This window comes from Micropterus dolomieu, linkage group LG12 (assembly GCF_021292245.1).
Source record: "Micropterus dolomieu isolate WLL.071019.BEF.003 ecotype Adirondacks linkage group LG12, ASM2129224v1, whole genome shotgun sequence".
NCBI lineage: Eukaryota > Metazoa > Chordata > Actinopteri > Centrarchiformes > Centrarchidae > Micropterus > Micropterus dolomieu.
In genome coordinates, this window is record NC_060161.1 from 19,872,815 (window position 1) to 19,895,865 (window position 23,051).

Consider the following 23,051-nt stretch of genomic DNA (forward strand, 5'->3'; position numbering starts at 1 on the left):
CTGCTTCGAGAAGTAAATAGATTTGACCTGGCTCTCTCCTTTATGAAAAGCAAATCAGTGCCTAATACAAGGTTTGCAGGAAGTGGCAATAGTGGGCCTCAAACTTGGTAGTATGTGAATTTACTTTTCTTTAGTAGTACAATAAAACAGCCGGATCAATTGCTTCTTAAAAAATGCATCTAAACCTTTCCATCTTTCTTCTATCCTCTCTCCCCTGTTAACCACCCCTCCATCCCCGTCTCTCGTCTACATTCCATCTTTCTAATCCCCTTGACTGAAGAGCAGAAGACCCAGTGGCTCCGGGCACAAAGCAGGAGGAGAGTAAATTAGAGAGGAGAGGGGGCTCGAGATGAGAGAAGGAATGAAAAGGAATAGGAGTGCCTCTCTAGCTGCAAACAGAGAGCATAGGAAGGGATGAGAGCAGCTAAGGGCAAAGACAGTTTGATGAATAAAAATGAGAATAATACCTTTAATTCAAAACCTATTTTTATTTATACATAATAATTAACTTCTATAACAAAAAAACTTTAATATCTTCAACAAGCTGCTTTAGACAAGCAAGCAAGCAGCCAAAGACGGTAAGCCCGACATGTCCTCACATCTTAAGAAGCATTTTGAAAATCTTGAGTGACTCAAAAGACTGACGTCTGTTTCACATCCTCACATCTTTTGAGACAGTCCATCTCTTGTAATATTAAAACCCAGACATGAATACAACACAAACTCAGATTTATCCAAATTTAACAACACACAGGAATCCATCACTTTACCACTCATGACATTTAATAAAATAAAAAGGAGAAAAACAAACAGTCCCCCAGGATTCATTTTCATTTCTAAAACTGAGCTGTCCTGATTTTTTTTGCATTTGTTGGCTGCAGTCTTCAATAGCTGACACCTTTCACCTGACTTTGGGCTGGTCTCATCATGGTCTTCCCGCTTACGCAACTTAAGAGTCTTATCAGTGCCGCTGGCCGTCAGGACAGGGTGATAACTCATTTCTAGACAGAGCCTGAGGTAGCCAAGGAGAGCAGCAGCAAACTGCAGCACAGGAACTGAGATATTCAAAGTCCTGAATCAGAGAGCATGTGCTTTGCTCATAAAGCCAATGTCACTGAGCAGCACAAAGGCGATGAAGATGACTTTCTGACCAAGGTCGAACCAACAAATAAAAAGCTAATAATAAATCGAAACCTAATACTAACATTAACCTCAACAGTGTCCATTAAATTTTTTTCCAGCTAGGCAAAAAGGTAAGAACATCTGTGGTGAAAACATCTGAGGCTCGTAGACATTTCATGAATAGAAAGTATAAAGTCAATTTAAAGGCATTAAAGGACTATAAGTGGTTCATAGCTTTTATGTGAGTGAAGGGGAGGGAAGATAAAAAAAAGTCAACGTGTGTCTATGGCTTTCCCCATTTCTTGTTGGTCAGGATATGAAATGAGTGCATCTGTGCATACACTCCATTATTCAGGGGACGACAGAGTGGGGTTGATAGGGCAACATCTTTTGTCGTTCATTGATTGCGTAAATCCATGTGGGTTTTACGAAGTTCAGATTGCTGTTCTCCATCAGCGCCTGTAATAAGAGTGAGAGTGAAAGTGCATTACAAATGGACAGATAGAAGAGGTATAAAGCCTTTGAAAAACTGAAAGCTTGGATTATATAACTAAAACTGCTAATTCAGATTCTAACAAGGCCCTCAAATGGCTGAAAAAATTTAAAACAGCCTCAAAAGGCACTTGGTCTCAACACCGCTGCATTTTCACTGTGAAGGCCATAATACTCAGATCCCCAATTTGCTTCATTGCTTTTATTTGATTATACCTTGCAAAATGATAAGCGGTTACTTCTTAAAAGAAAATGCAAGACGTCTCTGTGCAGTTAATATTTTGGTGTTACATGTTCAAAGGATATTTTTTCCCCCTCTTTGGCTTTAGAGATTGAGATTTTCAGCTGTGCACTTTGTATAAATGAGCATTATGTTTCCTGAAGCAACTAGCTTCACACAATTGTCATGCCTGTGAGAGCGAAAAGCAGGCATGTGTAGTACAATGTTTTCAAGCTTGTGTTAGACGTCATTATTTGCCCATGGCTGCCAGAGGAATGTAAAACCAAAGGGAGAAAAAAAAAAAGAGGATTCAACTCACGTCTTCAAAGGAGTCGTGCCACCCTTCACTGGTCACCACAAACTGCACCTTCTCTGTCATGTATTCCTCGATCACGCTGGAGCATAGACGGTATTGTGTTTTTATACAAACATTTAACTTCAGATTTGCTTTTCGTGCTCTTTTTATCACTGAATTCCCATGACCAAACAAATTTGTAAAGGTTTAGTTCTAGAAGTCTTTCTTACCCGTTAAAGGCAACAATGTATCGTAACAGGAGGCGCCTCTCGTTGTTAGGGAATTTACCATAGAGGAAAAAGTGCTTTCCTTTCAGGAAGTCTAAAATAAATGAGAACATGGGAAGAGAAAGGAGCAGAAGAGTGAAGTTGATGACTACACAACATGTGGGAGGAGTAAATATAGGTGCTCTATGACAAAGAGGACAAAGGAACAAAGTTCCAAAAAAAAACTGAGAAAAACTACACACACTTTTGAGGATTGTGTGTGGTGTCTCTGAAAGGCAGAAAGCCATCCAATTACTTTCTGTCAGTGTTTGCAATGTCCGATGAGGATGATAGGACTTTTCCTGTGACAGGAACAGATAAAAAAAAAAAAAAAAAAAGACAGGAGGACACGGAACAAAGAGACATACCGGGTAGCTCAGGAATGGGATGATCCTCTTCAGCCTCAGCGTCTGTGTTTTCATCTGTTGAACCCCCGTATGGATCCTCCTCTTTCACCGCCTTCCCTTCTGCTGCAGTGTTCTTCTGTCTGCTCTCGTTCTCCACCCTATTGCAAGGGCAAAAGAGGGACTCGATATATCTTTTATGTTTATATCTACATGTTTCCATGCCTGCCTCTCAAAAGAAGAACTAGCTTTCATTTAGGACATGTTTGTAAACCACCTGACAAAGGCCAATATTCACTCTCCTTTTAGCTTTATCTCAGTCTCAACTAATTCCTGGATTTTTAGCTTCTAGAGTTCACAACGACATTGCATGCAGTCATTTGTTATATGTTGTTAATATTGCAGCTATAAGTATAACCTTTTGAAAGACTTCTGTGAGTAAGCAGTTCATTAGTGACATTACTTCATTATGAGTAAAACCCTCTAACCTCTCCAATCCCTCTGCAATTCAGTGGTGACTTTCAAAGTGATCTTTTCTTCTTTTTTTAAATTTATTTACTACCAAAGGGCTTTCTCAGAGATCACTTAATGAACAAAAACAGGTTCAGAACAAACTTACATTATTAACTAAAGTAAAAGCGGAATTACTGATTGACAGTTTATTAGTGGAGTAACAAAAGAGCAGAGATATAGTCAACAACCATTAAAGACATGGACCAACAGACATTGATATTCCAAACAGTATCATTAACATTTTTTGCTTTGTTTACCTCTGCAGCTCGTCCTCTGTGTCTACAGCAGAGTCACCATCATCCCCTCCTGTGAAATGAAGCATTTGTCAATCTGGTAAAAATTACCAAAAACTACTACTACTGACTAAAAAGGTACAATGTTTAATTTCAGGTGTACAGTGTGATACAAAAAGTCGATATTACATATTTAAGGGGGGTGGGCATTGGGTGGCACGTGCTACCTGTGAAATCTAATAGGCCACCAAAGGCGCCCCTGCATTTTCCTAAACTATGATTGGCTATTTCAATCCATGTTGCTAAGCTGGTAAGGGGATATACAGCTGAACTTAAGCTGTGTTTACCAGCTTCTCACGGCCCGCCCTACTCTGCTTCTGATCAGCTAGTAGTCCTTAACTAGGAACTGCGCATGTGCAACTCCCAACAAAGATCTTGTAGAGACAAGATGTATCATCCCGTAGCTAAAAGTCTTCAACACAGGGTGAAAAGAGGTGCTGCAGCAATGTGCAGTATGTTTTTTGAAAATTAAACCATGTAAACCTGTCCTGGTACAACCCCTAAATAAGATATTGAAAAATCAGCTTTCAGACATGGAAAATTAAATGAAGCAGCCGGGCAAGGAAAACCAAAGATTCCAGAAATATTGAGTTTCCTTAAAAAGAAAGACAGGATAGCCGATGGTCGTTGCTAAGACAGCATTTAGGCCTACCCCTTTTATTTACAGTCTTCTCCTCTCTAGCATGAGCTTTGCAACTTTACAACTAGCTCTGCCTAACCAATCGTCACTCCTAATGCCTCAAACCAACAGCCAATCAGAGGCAGTTTAGTTTAGTTTTTTTTTCTAGTCCGCTGCACTGCGGAGTCTGACAGCTGAACACGTGATGCTGCTGAACAAGCTGTCCGTCTGGTCTGACGGCAAGCCTGATGTAAGACAGAAGTAAGCTAGTTTACGATATTAACTGTCCTGTCAGATACAGTAATGTAAGCTAATTGTTCAGAGCAGTGGCAGCAACCTGGATATAATGTATTCTAACATCAACAGGATGAAACGTGTCGCCATCTGTGTTATTTACACTGGGGACATGTCCCCATCACTTTTTAAAAGCGTTTGTTAAAAATGCTTTAAAAATAGGTTGCAACATGAAATGGTACAGAACCAATGAAAGTGCTTTGAGAAAGGTTTATTTGCATTTTTAAGTAAGAATAAACAAGCTACTGATTATAAAATGACCCCAAAACATACAGCACCAGTCAGTAACTTTAACAACTTCTTGTCACAGTTTCTATTTGGCCAAATTTTCCGTTCTCTCCCTGTCACAAAAGAGGAGAGAAGACTAAATCATGCCTGCATGTGTGCTAATTCAGTAGGGATGATATTACATGAGAAGATTTGATCTACAGGAGAAACATATGTGAAAGCATCATAGAATGCCTGAGAGCTGCACTGCATTATATTCTGTAATACTTTGAATTGTCACCTGCCACCTGAATTTTGTGTTTCCCTTTACATAAATATAAACATTGCCATCCTAAATTGATGTAGGAAAGGCAGAACAGGAAATGTCACCAGAATGCAGGAAATTAAGTTTTTAATGCTCAAAATTATCTGTGTGAGGATCCCCACACCCCCAACTCATATTTCAGCTTTGATTATTTTTATAAAATACTGTTAATTTATCACATCTCGTTCTTGTGACACCAGTATGGTGCATTGCCACATCTCGTAAGCTAAGTGTATCGTCACACCCCTAATCTGAGCCCTTTATGTCCCCACTACTTTTCGACACAAAGTGACGCCCTTGCATGTTGGTATAATCCGTGTATGGTTTTTCTTTCAGTATTTTGTTTGAAAACCAAAACGGAAAAATTGAAAAACGGTAAACAAAAAAACATCTGTTTTTGTTTCTGTTTTTAACCCATGACTGAAAACAAAGGAGCTGCGTTTTGTTTGATCTTTGACCGTTGTTGTATCCCTACAACCCCTTCTCACTCCCCGACTCGTGACTTATGGCATCGTCAAGGCCTATCATGTCTGTCTGTAATGCACTGGGGATCCCTGTAGCGTCAGTTTGTGACGGTAAAGGCTGTTAGGCCTATATGATATTTATAGAAAAGACAAAGTAAGATCGTGGTTGGGGTGAATGGAGGGCCAGAACCTGGACTTTGAACCAGGAGACCGGTGTTTGTGTACAGTGTGAAACAAAAAGTCGATATTACATATTTAAGCTATTTTATTTTATATTATTATTATTTATTTTATTTTCTGTTAAATATCATACCTGCCTTTGCCGTCACAAACTGACGCTACAGGGCTACCCCTACTGCGTTGACCTATGATGCTACAGGGATCCCCCACTGCATTACATGCTATTTCTTTTCAAGTCACATCGCATATCAACTATGGCGAATATGATTGTAGCAGTGAGCACTATAGGCCCATTATAGCCACATAAGAAAAAAGAAACATGAGAATGTAGGCTACTTGTTTTGCAAGATCGCGTCAAGCTGGAGGAGCCACTCAAGCACTCAAAATTCTCAAATTTCTAGATTAAGTACGTCAGCATCAAAGAAGCATTTTGTTTTGGGCTGATCTGAAGCAGCTGGTTACCTGAGCGATCTAAGAAAATACCCAATTACAGGGTTCGATTTACGTGGGAGTCATCTGTGGGGGTCTCCAATTCATTTATCAACAACCATTATTTGGAATCACAAACAATGTAATTTTCATTGGAAAACCCCGACGAAGCTCAGATTATAATTTGAACCCTGCCCGAATATGCTTATCAAGGCTTTTTCTCGAGGCTACAGCCAGGGTGTGAACTACGGGGAGCTTTACTCCCCTTATTAAGACATGAGCTCCCCTGAAAACATGATTTGTAATATTTTGGGGGGTCTCTAAATATCGACAATATGCTGTTTTTGCCATTTATATTCTGTAGCCTATAATCATGGATCATGCGTAAATCAGTAGCGCCAGGCTTCGTCCAGCCAAAGTGATCCCCGACTGTGTGTTCCTGCAGCTGGAGGCTCTCCACAACTCCGCACAACTTTCAAAATTCTTCCATCTCAGAAAATAAAGGTCAGGTTGAAACAGTGTAGCCTAGAGAGGCTGAACGAAAAGAAAATTACCCGAACCTTTTAATCCATGTATGATTGGTTAATATACAAGCTCGCCGAATTAACTAATAATAGCTCATGTTTGCTGTGTACCATTGGATGTACTGACCACTATCAGTGAATTAATTTTAAACTGAAGAAATCTTAAAAACCGGAGGATTCTTAGGAAAGCGTTCCTGCTCCAGTTGCTAGTGAGTTACAAACTGAACGTTGAGCCAATAGCAGCCTCCGGTACTGCAGCTATATTATATTATACTGTTTTTCAAACTAAAAACCCACTTATGTTGATGTTCAAGCTCATCTTAATTACATTTAATCAATAAATGTAAAATAAGTGTATCTGCTGCAGGTTTATCAAGTGTAACACACAACGCTACACAAATTGGACTCATTAGGCCTAAATATCAAAATTGTTCTGTTTTGGTTTTAAAACGACTTGGTTTTTCTGATTTAGATTTGAAACTAAATAATCAAAGAACGAATCATACACGGATTCAGTATCTTTCTCTTGTTGCAGTAGACAAATGCACGTTATCTATAGAACATGTAAACTTAAAAAAAAAAGAAAGACGCATCTTACACTGCCGCTGTACATTTCTCTGCTTGCGTATCCTCCTCACCTTTTCCCCCCCCCTGACCAGTTTGCATGCCTGTAAAACTTATCAAATCTTAATGTTAACTGAGGAGCTCAATGGGAAAGACCTATTTACCTGAACTTGCCACTCTTATCAATAGTGAATGCCCGTGCCTTCCAGCTGGGGTTTAATAAACGACTTTGCACAGCGAAAAGCTCGGAGATCCTCTGCTGACATTATGTTACTCTGTTTGTGATGGGAAGGCCTGCTGTGACCATCTTGCATCGAGGCTGTAATGCATGAAACTGTAATGTTCGTAATTAAAGTAGATATGAGCAGTGTGTGCGAATGTAGGCTACTTCATGCCAACCCTGCACAAGTCAGTACCCCACCTGTGCCCTCCTAGTTAATGCCTGGAAATGCCACTGAGCAAGACGCCAACTACAGGTAGTGGAGGAACGAAAGGACTCTCATGTTGGACTGCGAGCAGACTGATGCTACAGTGAATCACTATCGCCTTTTGGAGGCCCAAGTGCTATTAAAACACAGGACGTATCAGGGCTAGCTGGTTAGCATGCTAACTTCAGTAGATATTTCTGCAACAAAATACATAGTAGTCTTTGACGTGACAACAGAACTGTTACTTCTTTACATTCTGTTGATTTTTTTTGTTTTAAACTCAAATTTGGGCCACATTTTAAACATTGTACCTATAATGCTAGAAAAGGCATTGCAGGTAAAATGTGTGCTATGAACAGTTTCTTGACCTCCTAGTTTACAAAATCACTGAATTTCACAAATTTCAAAGAATTTATTTTTGGTCACTGTGAAAGGAATTAAATCTCACTATTGCTTTAAATGTTCATTATGCATAGGCAGAATCCCGGTGAATCTATGTTTCTATTAAACATATCAGCAGCTCAAAAATGTAACACAATTTCCATTACCACACAATCCTGTGCTGTTGTGGGGAAAGAAAAGAAGATAAAATTAAAATGCGGTTTCCCTGTATGTGTTTATTGTGTCTCCTCACTGATGCACTTTACTGTTGGCCTCAAATTAACATAGAAATGAGAATCATGCACAAGTCCCTTCATAGTGATTACATCTACAGTCTTGTCCTTTTCACAGTGGCTTTGTCAACACATCCGTTGTTTCAGGTTCTTCATAGAGGTTCCTTTTGTCTATTGACCATGAATTTTTGAATAAACTCAAACAAAAGATTTTCAAATTATTTATCTAAATGGACAAAGGATGAAAAATGTTGATGAATTTACGCACTTAGGTGTTACTCTAGATTCCGATCTAACATTAAAAATGCATTATAAAAAAGGTGCCAAATACTGAAAACACACCAGTATCATTGTGATATAATTGTTAAATATAAAATGTTAAGCATTGGAGCAGATAAAATTATCCATAATACTGCTTCTATTTAAGCATATAGGGTTAAAGTGTTATCCGTTATTAGAAAGGAGGAAAATCTAACCCTGATTTCCGCAAACAAATGAGAACTTAATAAAAATCAACAAGATGAAATTTTAGTGTAGTATTTCTGTTTTCTGATCTGCTGCAGGCTGGGTTAAGTTTCTGTTACTTAATATGACCAGATTGTGTATAAAATCTGTTGGACAAACAAAGCAAACTTTCATTATAAAGACTACAGCTATGCTAGCAGCTTGGCTGGGTCATACTAAGACACAGTGAATATATCTATCTATCTATCTAAATAATGAATCGAGACTGCAGCTGTGCAGCTTCTCAAGATTAAAGCGGAGCTACCGTTTGTAACACCCCCCTCGTGGCGGCGTCACCCCCCCACCCCGGTAACGGGATCAGCTGTATACGTTGATAGATATTTATTAGTCCTTTTGGAAATTCAGTGCGTCATACATCAAACATCAGACCAACAACTGCTTTACCAGCACAACCAAGTGCTATACAAGTTATACTAAGGTGCAGTTCCCCGACACCCAGTTAACTCATGACTGCGACATTACAAACCAAACTCATGGCTTAACCAGTAGAACAACAAACGCACGTGTACATTTATAGCTGAGGATTTCGGCTTACTTTGGCTAGCCTTCAACTCAACAATCAATCAATCATGATTACAGCTAAATGCTAAAGTTGCTGTTACCTTGTCTGTGGTCTGCTGGCAGAACACCGGGTGCTTTCTGATCAGATGCTGTTGTGCTGTTGCGGTAGCCCACATAAGTTTTGTTTTACGGTGGGTGGACGGACTGTAACATTACAGAGTTGTTTGCTTTTAGCTTGAAATAATCCCATACTTTGGACATTTTCTTCTTCGTCCCTCCCTATTTTCTCTCTCTTCCTCCACCTTGCAAACAGCGCCATCATAATCACGATTTGTGTCGATGCATTTTTGTAATCGAATTAATTGATTTAATTGATGAATCGTTTTAGCCCTACATCTTAGATTAGCTAATTAGCACTAAACAGTAAAAAAAGTCAGGAAGTCAGAAAGTCAATATGATCAAACTCATCAGGATTCCTTGTCTGGAGATCACAAACTTCTACACAAAATGTTATAGAAATCCATCCAGTAAGATTTAATTATTGAAAGAGAACAATGTCTCACACAGTGTAGTGAGTATGACAAGATGATTCTACTAACGGAGATCACTCTGTGGAAATACATTACATGTATAAATTATGTACGAAAGTTTGATGTGATTCACTATAGCTCAGACACTTTCAATTTCTACCAGACTTTTGGGGTTTGGACTTCATGTGTTGGTACAGACTGTACCTTTGGCTATTATCTGTATACTGGCTATTATTTGTATACTGTATATTAAATTCAGGGGCGGCACGGTGGTGCAGTGGTCAGCACTGTCGCCTCACAACAAGAAGATCGTGGGTTTAAACCCCGGTTGCCCCGTCCTTTCTGTGTGGAGTTTGCATGTTCTCCCCGTGTCTGCGTGGGTTCTCTCCGGGTGCTCCGGCTTCCTCCCAAGGCTAGGCTAATTGGTGACCCTTAATTGTCCTTAGGTGTGGGTGTGAGTGGTTTTCTGTCTATGTGTGGCCATGGCGACCCCCCACGACCCTGTACGCAGGATAAGCGGTTGACGATGGATGGATGGATATTAAATTAAATCACTTTTACAATCACTCTTTCTCTTATCCTAACAACAGTTTCTGCAGTACACACACACAAAAAAAGAAAGAAGTGTAGAGTCATTCAAGGAAATGGCAATGCTGATGTTGACGGAATCTTTAACAAAACGTAAGTTTTCAGTTACATTGTTCCACACCAAGACTTTCTATCAAAGTAGTTTGATCCAAACCTGGTTCATCTGCATCAGTGGAGCCAGCATACTCTACGTCTTCACTCCCCTTTTCCTGGGTCTTTTTGGGGGTCACCTGTCTCTCCTGCTTCTGTGGAGTCTGCAAGAACAGCATGGACAGAGTGTTGAAACTGACTGACTGTTACAAACTGGAGAGGATCATATTTTATGGGCTCACTTAAAAAACTAATTTACCTTTGTGTTCATTTCCTCTTCACTCTGGTCGTCCACTTCCATTTCGCTCTCAGAGCTCGACTCCGCTCCATCCATCAAATACCTAGAGGAAGACAAAAAAAAGAACTGGTGAACAAAATGTGTCAGGATGATTAAAGGCCAGAGGGAAGAACGCCTGCACAATATATCTTGCTTCCCATCAGGTTTACTTGTACAATGTTTCAAACCACTGCGGGCCTTTGTCAGGCAATAGTGTATTGAAAGCAGCTGCAGAATGAAGGTAATATTTTACACCAGACATTCAATGTCTTGATGTTTAAAACATTACCACTGCCTGTATATGAAATACTTTGACGTTGACGTTTATAGGTTGGGAGACAAGTCTAATTTTCTGCAGGGGGGAAGAACAAAAAAAAAAAAAAAAACACAAAAACTTTTATTTCAAACAATCTCCAGGAGAAGTCATAAATTATGCTTGTTCCAAGTACTCTCCCAACAGCCTTTTCTTGTTTCAGTCACTCCCATTTGAGAGTGCTCATAAGAAGCCAAAATCATATTGACATCATGTAGTCAAACTGAATGCTGCATTACCACTTACAAACATGTCTGTCTAGACAAATACAGTATCCCACAAAAGGGAGTACACCCCTCACATTTGTTTTTTTTTTTTAAATCAGTTCTTGAGCAAAAATGTCAAACATCTGTTGGTGCCAACTTCTCCAATAGGGGGGATTTGGTGCTTTCTCTGTTTACATCATTGTAAATTGGTTTTCAACTGTTGGCCAGATAAAACAAGACATTAACACTGGGCTCTGGAAAACCAGGTAAGACATTTCTCACTATTTTATGGATTAAATAGAAAAATATTTTTTGTTTACATTGCAACATTAAGTGTACACTTTACGCTGTACACTTCGGGATGCAGTGATTATTGGCAGACAAGAACTTTTGGGTGATGTGTTTTTGTATGTGATTATGTCTATGTGCCATAGGTTAATCATGGTGTGATTGTACTGATATTTTGGCTCCAGCACACAAACTACTCTGCTGTTATAATGCAACGGAGTCTCGATTTTAATAATAAGAAATGTGGTTACTAATTCAGATCCATTGTGTACTGCTTCAGTGTTTTCTGATTTCATTCTGTCTCTGGATCCTCACTGATTGGATAATGATTGGTTGGATATGCTATTCTGGGGTGCTTAGCTTACGTCACAATTTCTCTAATATATACACTACACAGTACATATGCCTGGCAGGAGCTGAATGAAGTTGTGCATTTGCCCCCAGATGCTTAGTGACAAAGTGTTTGTGTGCATGTTGGAGCAACAGTTTGAGAGTGTGAGTGTGCGTATTTGTTTGGGTACTTGTCATCATCAAAGTAAGTGGTCCCTTTAATTACCCATAGCAGATGCAGTTTTTAAATAAAGGATACATCATCAAAGCTGCACACTCCACGCGCTGCACAATAGCGGTGCTGGGCAGGGGAATGGATTATTCTGACAAGAGAGGGAGGGGGATCTTTGGCACAATCAGAAACTGACTGAGAAAAGCGAGCATGAGGGAGAATGACGACACAGTGAGCTACTCATTTAAATGCACTTTTTTTTGAGAATCTGATTTTTAAACCCACAGTGTGGTTGTGTGCCATCGCCCTTCAGCAGTATTAATTTAAAAAGCTGTCCACATTACTCTCTCTCTTAGTATGGCTCATATGCACACTGTGGCTGTTGAAAATAAACGCATCAAAATGTAACCTTGACCGCTTTAATTTCTGGATTTGAAGACTTACGTGAACAGAATGTATTTCTGTGCGCCATAATCAGCTGATTTATTAACTGGATTGATTTAATTACTGGAGTTAACTGAATGCCAATTATTTCTTTGAAATGCCAGTCACATCAAAATAAAAAAAAAACAAATTCAAACCAAAAGAAGGTATACTAATAGCAGGTCTGACTGTTCCTGTTGTGTTCTTGTAACTAGGGCTGTGACCTGAAATTTTTTTCCATTGTCGCTAATTACTTTTTTGATTACTCGTTCATTTAGTCTATGAAATAAAATTAAAAAAAGATGGCCTCCCTGGTGACAAATTTAAATTGCTTGTTTTGTCCAACAAACAGTCCCAAATGCAAATATATTCTATTAACTCACCATAGTTAGTTAATCACTGATCACTGACTTCCTGACGGACAGGAAGCAGCACGTTAAGCTGGGAAAACATCTCTCTGACTCCAGGACCCTCAGCATTGGTTTCCCTCAGGGCTGCGTTCTTTCCCCCCTTCTCTTCTCCCTGTACACCAACAGCTGCACCTCCAGTCACCAGTCTGTCAAGCTCCTGAAGTTTGCGGATGACACCACCCTCATTGGGCTCATCTCGGTGGGGATAAGTCCGCGTACAGGTGGGAGATCGACCATCTGGTGACCTGGTGCAGCCAGAACAGTCTGGAGCTCAACGCTCTGAAGACAGTAGAGATGGTCGCAGACTTCAGAAAGAGCACAGCCCCACCCTCCCCCATCATCCTGTGTGACTCTCCATCACTACTGTGGACTCCTTCCGCTTCCTGGGCACCATCATCTCCCAGGACCTCAAGTGGGAGCTGAATATCACCTCCATCATCAAAAAGGCCCAGCAGAGGATGTACTTCCTGCGGCCGCTGAAGAAGTTCAGCCTGCCAAAGACAATGATGGTGCACTTCTACACCGCCATCATTGAGTCCATCCTCACCTCCTCCATCACCATCTGGTACACTGCTGCCACTGCCAGGGACAAGGGCTCTGCGGAGCCAATCTGTGATTGGCTGCAATCTTCCTTCTCTTCAGGACCTGTACGCCTCCAGGACTCTGAGGCATGCAGGAAAGATTGCAGCTGACCCCTCCCACCCTGGACACAAACTGTTTCAGACTCTCCCCTCTGGCAGGAGGCTGCGGTCCATCTGGACCAAAACCTCTCGCCACAAGAACAGTTTCTTTCTGATGGCAGTGGGCTTCCTCAACAAGGCCTGGGTCCCCACTGTCAGTGACTCTCATGCCCCCCTCCCCAAACTCACACACACTCATACACTCTCCTGACCCCACACTTTACAACAACGCTCAACTGTGCTTTATGCTCATGTTGCCATTGTATTATAGTAGTATTGTATCTTTTTATATTTTTGTATACAAGTATACAAAATAAAAAATTTTCTGACCTCCTTACTTTTTATATATTTATATTACTATTTATGTTATAATAATAATAATAATAATCCTTATTTGTATGTGTTATGTGTACTGTAAGCACCAATTCATACCAAGGCAAATTCCTTGTATGTGAAAATGTACCTGGCAATAAACCCGATTCTGATTCTGATAATGAGACCAAAAAGAAAAGCAGCAAATCCTCACATTTCAGAAGGTGGAATAAGCAAATGTTTGGTATTTTGCACTAAAAATCATTAAAGATTGGATCCATTATAAAAGTTGCCCATTAATATTCTGTCAATCTGTCACTGAATGCTGTCATGTATTTTTAATTTAACCAAGACTTCTTATTAACAAGAAAATAAAATCAGTTCTAGTCCATTAAAATGATTTACATACAGCATGTGAGCTAGTAGCAATTAAAAGGACAGCTACAAGCAGGTAAACTATGCATTGGCACATTTGGGCCATACATAATAGGTAGCAGCTGTGTGATATCGAATAAATTATAAAGCTGATGAGAAATTTGAATGAAGATACACAGAAGATACATAGTCATTCACCTACAAGATAAGCAGCCTGTAATTACTCTCCAATCACCACGGTAAGAAGAAAAAACAACTTTAAAGCTCCCTATCACATGCCCAGCATTGAGTATTGCAACTGTAACTTCAATGGCCCAGTCCTGCTTAAACAAAGATACTTTGATCAGACAGATGAAGGCAGTATTATCACAGTATCCATCAAACTTTCCTTAAGTACTTATATTATCTATCTACTTTCTATTAAAGCTGAAAGAGTTAAATTACCTCACACCTTGCCTTGGATTTTATCAGACCTAACAAATAGTGAAAACACAGACAAAAGCGGGTTGACAATTAGTAAAGTTGACTGGAAATTATTTGAATGCCGCATATTGCTTTTGTCTCTTCATTAATTTTTTTCCATACGCATTCTGATTTCTTTAGGGTATAAACAGTTAAAATAATTTTTAAATGCACAGAACAAAATAGTGATGGACTGTATCTCTTACATTTGGGTCTTAGAAGCCTCCAGCACCGCCTCTCTGCCTGTTAGCATAGTATGCTATGGCCTGTCGTGGTCTCTACCTCTATTTGACTAGTCGAAAGGCGCTCTATGCGTCTTAGAGCTGCAAAGACTAGTCACTTAATAGATTAGTCGACTGAAAGAGCATTAATCGGCATGTATTTTGCTAATCGATTAATCCTGCAAGTCGTTTTTTCTAGCTAAAATGCCATTTGATGGAACCATTTTCTCAAATGTGAGAATGTGTTGTTTTTCTTGGACTTGCATTATAGCAAATCTAATGATGTCACCTTGGGCACTACAAAACCGCGACGGGCAATTTTCGCTGTTTTCTGATGCTTTTTAGAACACAATTAATCGAGAAAATGATCGGTACATTTATTGTTAATGAAAATGATAGTTAATTTGAGCCGTAACGTGGCTAATCAAAATGCTACTGAAGACAGGAGCACTGTGCTGTGTTCCTGGTGCCCTCTGAAAACAATTAAAGTCAAGGTAATAGATATTTCTGGCTATGTTGTTACCATTATTGGTTTCATGGTATGTAGTAAAACTGGCACACAAGACCACAGCCATTTGACTTATTCTGTTTGAAAGTGGCTAAAGAACAAAATAAATGGCTGAAAGTAGGATTTTAGTTTATATTTTGACAGATAATGTGAGTTCTACTACCTATTGCTGACCCTACATTTGCATTGTCTGAACACAGCAGAAGCCTGAGACTTACGAGTGCAGTAACCTTGGACAATCTAGCAGTGTGGTAGCCTGTTTGGAAACAAGTTTAGTACTATTCCAGTAAATCTGGACCTTCCATTGCACAAGATGAGTATTCTGCTCTACATTATTCAGTAGGCACAGATTCATGTGGAGCGATGACAGAAGACCTTGATGTTGCAAAAGCTCCCCCTGTAATGAAGCATATAATTAGAGAGCTGCGAAACTGGCTGGGTTGAATTTGTGATCACAGCAGGGATCAGCTGCTCAAGGTTGCAATGTTCTTTGTAGCGCGTGGGCATCACTGCTGTGAGGGGTGTATTTCTGGATACTTCAAGGTGAGCGCTGGTCCCATACTTTACTATATAGAGGTACAGATGTGGCTTAAGAGAAAGTATTTAATCAGATGTGGATTAATACACTGGACACATGCTCCACACTAAACCCAGGCTGTTACCCTGCGTAAGTGTCCTTTACACTGAATCCCATCCAGCTGTTCCTGAGGCCAAGCTTGAGCCCAGGCCTTTCTACAGGCCTGAATTTCCACACACAGCATTACAGTTTGACCTTTCCATTATCAATATAAAACCATCTGTTTTTACTTGCTTGTTTTATAGTTCAGTCTCTCTTACCGTTTATAGGAGATCTTCTGTTTCCTCTTATGACAGTCCATTACCCATTCCTTACGTACGATGATGCCCCCCGCTGATTTCACCTGGCTGTACTTGGGGGTATTAGCGAAGGCACAGCTGGAGATTGATGGGCCAAAAGAGACGCAAATAGACACAAATATGGTCATTAAAGAGAAGCTGACAAGGGTAATAGTCTGCTCTGACAGGAGAAAACAAGATGCAATCAAACTGAATTACTGAGAGTGCACAGGGCTGTTACACAATCCTGTAATCGGTTTAGAAAAATTAACTACAGATAAAAACAAAAGTGATGCAATTAAGAGAGCATCACTTGAAAAGCAATTTTGCACTATATGAAAGAAAGCTGATTTAGCCATTTATCAAAATGATTTTCTATTATCATCTATATTATATAGAGGTCCCACAACTTAAACTCCATTATACTTCAGCCATGTTACCACAATGGGCAAATTTCAGCAAGGAAATTTGGGATTATGTTTTATGTTATGTTACGTACTACTGAGAAGGAATCAGTTTAATCTACTATGATATCATTCACATTCTGTTAATCTGTCTTTAATCTTATCGTCTGCCAACATTCTGCAAATTCTCCATGTTTTGATCTTTTGGCTTTTCTGCATCTCTTTTGCATTTGCTCCCCATTTATCTCTTCACTTTCCCTTTATGGAGGCATATTTCTGAGTTGTCCTTGCCACCAGATGACTTATTGTAAACTGCATTGTCCTTCATAGCAAATACATTTCTATTAGGTGGGACATATAAAAATCACATTTTGCTGAAGTTGATGTGTTTTTCTGGGAAAAATGTCAAAAAACAAAATAAAGAATGAAGTACACAGAATCAACAACACTGTCAATAAAATTTAATTTTTTACATGCATCTAAACACAATCAAGTCCATCAGACTATGGTGTGTGGACTTCTTAACTACTACAGGTATTTTAAACAAGACATTTGACAGTTCATTTGAAATATATGTTATAATTGAAAATATGCAATATATGCTGTCACGCACTAAACACAGCTTTAGTGCACTATTTTCACATACTTAGACTACTCACTGCCTCCTGCTTGATACTTACATGAGGTGTGTGCAATCAGGTGTCCAGTCTGGTCGGTATTTGGCTCCCATGTCCAGAGCCTTTTCCCTAAGCTCCCCTCTGAACGGGTTTTGGAAGCCGCTGAGGACAAACACCACCCCCTCCATGATCCGGTTCAATGGGACCTGCTGCATGCTCTGGGATTTAGCTTTCTGTTGTTTGGGTTTAGGTTCGGGTTTGGACTGGTTCTGCCGCTTCTTGTCAACAGACTTCTGTGCTGGGGAAGCTGAGGAGACAATTGATAAAGTCAAGGAAGTTTTCCATGTTAAAAAAAAAAAAATTGGAATGCCAAGCTTCCGACACTAAGGTAAGTGTTACCTTTTGCAGTGCTGGGACTTGCTGTGCTGGGCTTGTGTTTCGGAGTGGCAGCTTTGTTCTCAGGTGAGACGGCTGGGCTTAATTTCTTCGAGGGTGGGGGGCCAGAGGCAGACTGTCGCTCTTTGCTAAACTCAAATTTTCTTTTCGCTGGTGGCTGATGGGAAACAATTCATGTAAGTAATTATTAAAACTTCTCGGAATTAAAAAAAATATGTGCCCCTGTATGTCAGGCGCATTTCATTTAACGACAGAAGGTAATTTCACAAAACAAATTGCACATATAATCAATCTTACTCAAGTGTAACAAGCAATATTTTCTATTCGTTAGGGTTGAGCCACCTGGATTAAAATGTCCTTTCAGAATGCAAAAACTATGATTCTGCAAATATGTAGGTTATTGACATTAGAAAAAGGTTGAGAAACAATTACTGCAGAAAATTGGAACTAGAACTGCAATCATTGGGATAGCTTTTTAAACTACTAGACGACATGTATTTGTGCAGCACACCCAAACAGATATTTTCATGTTAATGCATTTCTTTCCAAAGTCTAAGCGACTCGCGGCTAATATTGTTATTCCCCCCATGTGAGCAGAAGTGCAGTGACGCATTTTTATCTGAAGGCAATGTAACATTTCAAGCTGTTTTTTCAAAGTTGATGAAAGCTCCAAATTGAGCCACTGCATATGTAACATTTCCATTCAATGACCCTTTTTTATGCAGACATGTATAAATGCATTTTTTATATAGATCCTGGGATTTTTAGTTTGTGGTGAAGTGAGTACAGAAAACTCTTCATGAAAATGTATAAACAAATCCATTTTCAACCTGTGTAAAACACTGTGTGCAACAACTGACTGTTTTGGGCAAAAGAGATGTTCAATATGTCAGACAATTGGTTTACTAAAAGAAATCCATTACTCTAGAAACAATTACAGAAGTAAATACTGATAGTGAGACTATTATTTGAAAGTTTCAATTGAGCTGATGTCAAAAACTGTGATGCTAATGTGAAGAAAGAGGAGTGAAGACAAAAACAAACAACTTTATTAAAGTTTATTTTCTGATCTGATTTGACTACATTTATTAGGTCAAATACTATTTGGTTCTAAATCAAATTAAATAAATTTCCCAGACATGATGTGGTAGTTAAAACTCCTTATAGATCCCATACTACAACAAGCTTTATTGCCTCCGTTTCCTCTTCTCTACAGACCTCTCAGCTTTCCTGTTGTCTCAGCAAAGCCCAAAACAAATGCTCATTAGAGGAAAAGCGGTTTGATGGCTATCCTTCAAAGAAGAAAATGATGACGATGTTTAATACCTGAGGTGAGGCAGAGCTGGAGGAGGAAGCTTGGCCTGTCGAGTGGGAGCTGCCACCAGCCTGCAGGGCAGCAGCAGCATAACTTAGCTTCTGACTCTGAGGAGACACTAAAAAGAGAAAAGTGCAGATGGCTGGTGAGAGAACAAAGTAGCTGGACATAAAGAATGAATTATTCAACATGATTAGGACTTTATTATTACAACAACATGAAATAATATAATTGGTCTTCAGTAGCTGGTAAATTTGAATTAATGAATCTACCCTTGAGTGAAGTACTGGACTTTGTTGCATTGTCCCGATTGAAGAAGAGACTGCCGGGCTGAAGGCTGGGCCCGGATGAAGGAGACTCCTCCTTCACCTTGAACTGTCCCAGCTTTGTCAGTTTCTGAGAGGAGAGAAGAAAGAGAAGTTTAATGCCAAATGAGAACATGAAGGGACCGAGTGAAGTTCATTTTATCTTAATGGCTCAGGGTGGGCGGCCATATGCCTTGACCGGTTGGGGGACAGAGAGAGGGAGGGGGAGGTGAGAGAGGGGAGGGAAACAGCCTACACAATAAACTCACAGAGGTACAGACAGTAAAGGTAATGTTGCTATAGACTTAATTAATACTGGTACAGATATTTATAGTACTGTTTATGATAATAAGTTAATGTTAATGATACTAATAACAATAATAACGATAGGACTAGTAACAATAATTGCAGCAGAGGGTGTCGAGCAGGAACACGGGGGCAGCAGGTGACTCGCAACCACAGATCCAGACTCCACAGCTCCAGAGCCAAAAAAACCTGGTTCTCATGGCCTCAAGTGAAAAGACTTAAAGACAAACAAAATATATAGGCACCGTACAGTTCTGAGAACAAGACATGGCACTTACTGGAGGGGTTGCTGAAGGAGGATCATTTTTGTCAGGCGGGGAATGAAACTTAACAAAGGCCAGTCCGTATGCTATGTTCTACAAAGTAAACACACAAAATCACCTTACATTTTATTTCACAAGTGGCAATAAATATATATGCTGTCTGTTATCTTAATTTACTAAACACAACATCAGCATCTACTGTTGCAGCTTCAGTACAAGTAGATCCTTATTGTGCCATGTGTGTAAAGCAAATCCTGCTGCTACTATATGGTGACAGTGTGTGAAAATATTTGTACACGCACATGTTTTACTTTTGGATTCTGTCGACTGAAGAGTGAGATGGATATATTAGATTGCACAACATGTGCAGTGTTTTATATTTTACATGACTGGACCCTTACCTTGCTGTAAGGTTGGCTACACACAATTTTCACTCTGTCCCACTTCTCCTGTGCTGTGCTCTTCTGCAGCTGGTGGGGCCCAAAGAAACGCACCCGGCTCATGTTGGTGCCGTTACGGCTCTCCGTGGGGGACATGAAGGAAGACGTAACCAAAAGAACCTAGAGAAAGATTGACGTGAAAAAATATGAACACCAATATTTATGATTTAATTACCAATTATGATAACTAGGACTTAAAATACTTGATACTTGGTTTGGTTTGTGAGAATACCTCATAGTCCTGGTCTCTGACAGCTGAAGAGTTCCCCACCAACACCTCAATGAAAGCTGACCCTTCATTTCCAATATCAATGCTGTGCACCTGCTCCTCCTTCTCAAACTGAGAGAAAAGTAAACCAGCACAGGTTAACAGAGCTTTCACAAGAAACACCAAAGTCAAAATATGAAGAATAAGAACATGCAAGAAGTAATAGTATTTTACAAGTCCCTACGTTTTAACATGTTTATGCCAAGGAAATACACATAGGCACAGAATAACTGCTCCTTACTGATACAATACTTAGTAATATAAACTCTCTTGCTTTACAGTTAAAAAGGATAAAATACAATGTAGTGAAGTTGCAAATCCTGTGTAGAATAGTTTTTAAATTAAGATTTAGAGTGATATTGCTTTTGTATTCTTTAAAAGCTGAAGAGCATAAATGAGTTGGTTATACAAACGTGCCTTAAGCATATTCTGTAAAATCTTAGATGTTGTTGTCTCACAGACTTCATTAAAAGCCTTGCAGTAATACCATTTTGAATGAGCCGGAGACAGTCAACTGACGTCTGCCAAATCCCTAAACAATAAAGAGAACTGCAACGGTTTCCAAGATAATCTGTGGTCAAAAAAAGGAATCATAGCCAGATTTCTATGTAAGATGAGGAAGGTATCAACTGTGAGAGGATGCAGACCATGGGGTTTCCCACAAGGACACAAATATATCAACAAAGGAGAAGTGGGAGTGGAAGTCAACATTTGAAATTGTTGGTAAACCACAAAAATGCGTTATGTTTGCAAATTAATTCTCAAGGAAAAGAAGGCATGGCTGAATCATTTGGATAACAACAACAGATTAAACCGGGGGTGCGGGAGGCACCTGCCTACCTGCAGAATGACTGATGTCTGCTTCTCCCCGGGTCTTGCTGCTTTCCATTTTCTGTAGGTGTCAGAGCTCAGCAGGTTGTCTGCCTTGTGAGTCTGTTTGCATTACGACAGCAAGTGATTAGAAGGAAGGTTCACGTTTGGCTAAATGCTTGAAAAATATACATCTACATCTGACATCTTGCATGCTGTCAAGAGATGAAGGAGAGGAGAACATGACTTTATAAACATTTTACAAATGCAAAGTGACAAATGAACTTACAGTGTCCTCGGTGCTGCAAGACACGACGTGCTTGAGCTTGATTTCTGGCATGTTGTTGTTGATTTTTCACACGTTAAAGTCAGATTAATTTGCCAGTGTGAAGAAAATAAACCATCCGGGCGCTTGCCTTGCCACTATGCGCTACCGTAGCCGATTAATAAAACATAAACTACACAAAGTGTCCTTATGGTAGCAGTAAATTCAGCCTCGAAAAGTAAAGTAAATCTACTTTGTTGTTAGTCAGCGTCAGACAGACTGCTGGCTAACGTGATAGCATGCTAGCAAACAATAGGCAGTATGAACTTTTCCTGATTAGCCTGGTAATTTTAATACACCTTAACGGCTGTTACGCATGAATCTTTGAAACTGTTATATACTTGACACATAGCCGCTTAATTTGATATTGCATGAAATATCACATAACACATAATTAAGCTTTTAATTTTAAGTTAAATGTGCGTAGAAGCGAACTCATATTCCCACCAAAAGCCTGACGTGTGTCGTGCTATGACGCAATTTCCGACTAAGCACGTTTCCATCCAATGAAAGCTTTCTTGTCTTCTTCTGCAATTAAATAACCGCATCACTAGAGTTGTATCGCCACCAATCCTTCAGGAGGTATACTGTCAATCCTGGACGTGAGACCTATTTGTTTTATAATAGAAAATACATTGGAATACCTAGGCGTTTAAAGACATGGTTAAAATGGATTACCAGAATTGTAAATAAAAAAGTCATTACTCTTATTTGTTTTCAGTTTTGGTTCAGGCATTATTGCAATAAGCCAAATAAGAAAGCTGTAGGCCAGTGTACATAAAAAGTGCTCCATGTGCTTTGATGTGATACTGTATGTGCACACAAAACTGATTTCTTCCAAACGTCTACTTTCCTCAACATTAAAAAGACAACTATTAAAATGTCCTGAACATTGACTGCAATAATTTATATAGGCTATGTGTGTATATCTATATCTATATCTATATCTATATATATATATACAGTGGGTACGGAAAGTATTCAGACCCCTTTAAATTTTTCACTCTTTGTTTCATTGCAGCCATTTTCCAAAAATCAAAAAAGTTCATTTTATTTCTCAGTAATGTACACTCAGCACCCCATCTTGACAGAAAAAAACCAGAAATGTAGAAATTTTTGCAAATTTATTAAAAAAGAAAAACTGAAATATCACATGGTCATAAGTATTCAGACCCTTTGCCGTGACACTCATATTTAACTCAGGTGCTGTCTATTTCTTCTGATCATCCTTGAGATGGTTCTACACCTTCATTTGAGTCCAGCTGTGTTTGATTATACTGATTGGACTTGATTAGGAAAGCCACACACCTGTCTATATAAGACCTTACAGCTCACAGTGCATG

At 39.4% G+C, this 23,051-nt stretch overlaps 2 protein-coding genes across 3 annotated transcripts in view; both read right to left on the reverse strand.

Moving 5' to 3' along the window:
* Positions 1 to 23,051, reverse strand: part of trip6 (thyroid hormone receptor interactor 6) — a 40,255-nt gene that overhangs the window by 14,063 nt on the left and 3,141 nt on the right. The gene's annotated exons all lie outside the window — the stretch shown is intronic.
* xrcc1 (X-ray repair complementing defective repair in Chinese hamster cells 1) lies at positions 469 to 22,188 on the reverse strand. The gene is made up of 17 exons (XM_046064420.1): positions 21,673 to 22,188; positions 21,414 to 21,506; positions 20,538 to 20,645; positions 20,267 to 20,425; positions 19,881 to 19,958; positions 19,264 to 19,387; positions 19,003 to 19,109; positions 17,680 to 17,833; positions 17,344 to 17,587; positions 16,242 to 16,358; positions 10,687 to 10,768; positions 10,492 to 10,591; positions 3,510 to 3,558; positions 2,764 to 2,900; positions 2,360 to 2,450; positions 2,154 to 2,229; positions 469 to 1,581 (listed from the first exon to the last, which is right to left on the reverse strand). The coding sequence occupies exons 1-17, from the start codon at positions 21,721 to 21,723 to the stop codon at positions 1,474 to 1,476; spliced, it is 1,878 nt and encodes a 625-aa protein (XP_045920376.1). The 5' UTR covers positions 21,724 to 22,188; the 3' UTR covers positions 469 to 1,473.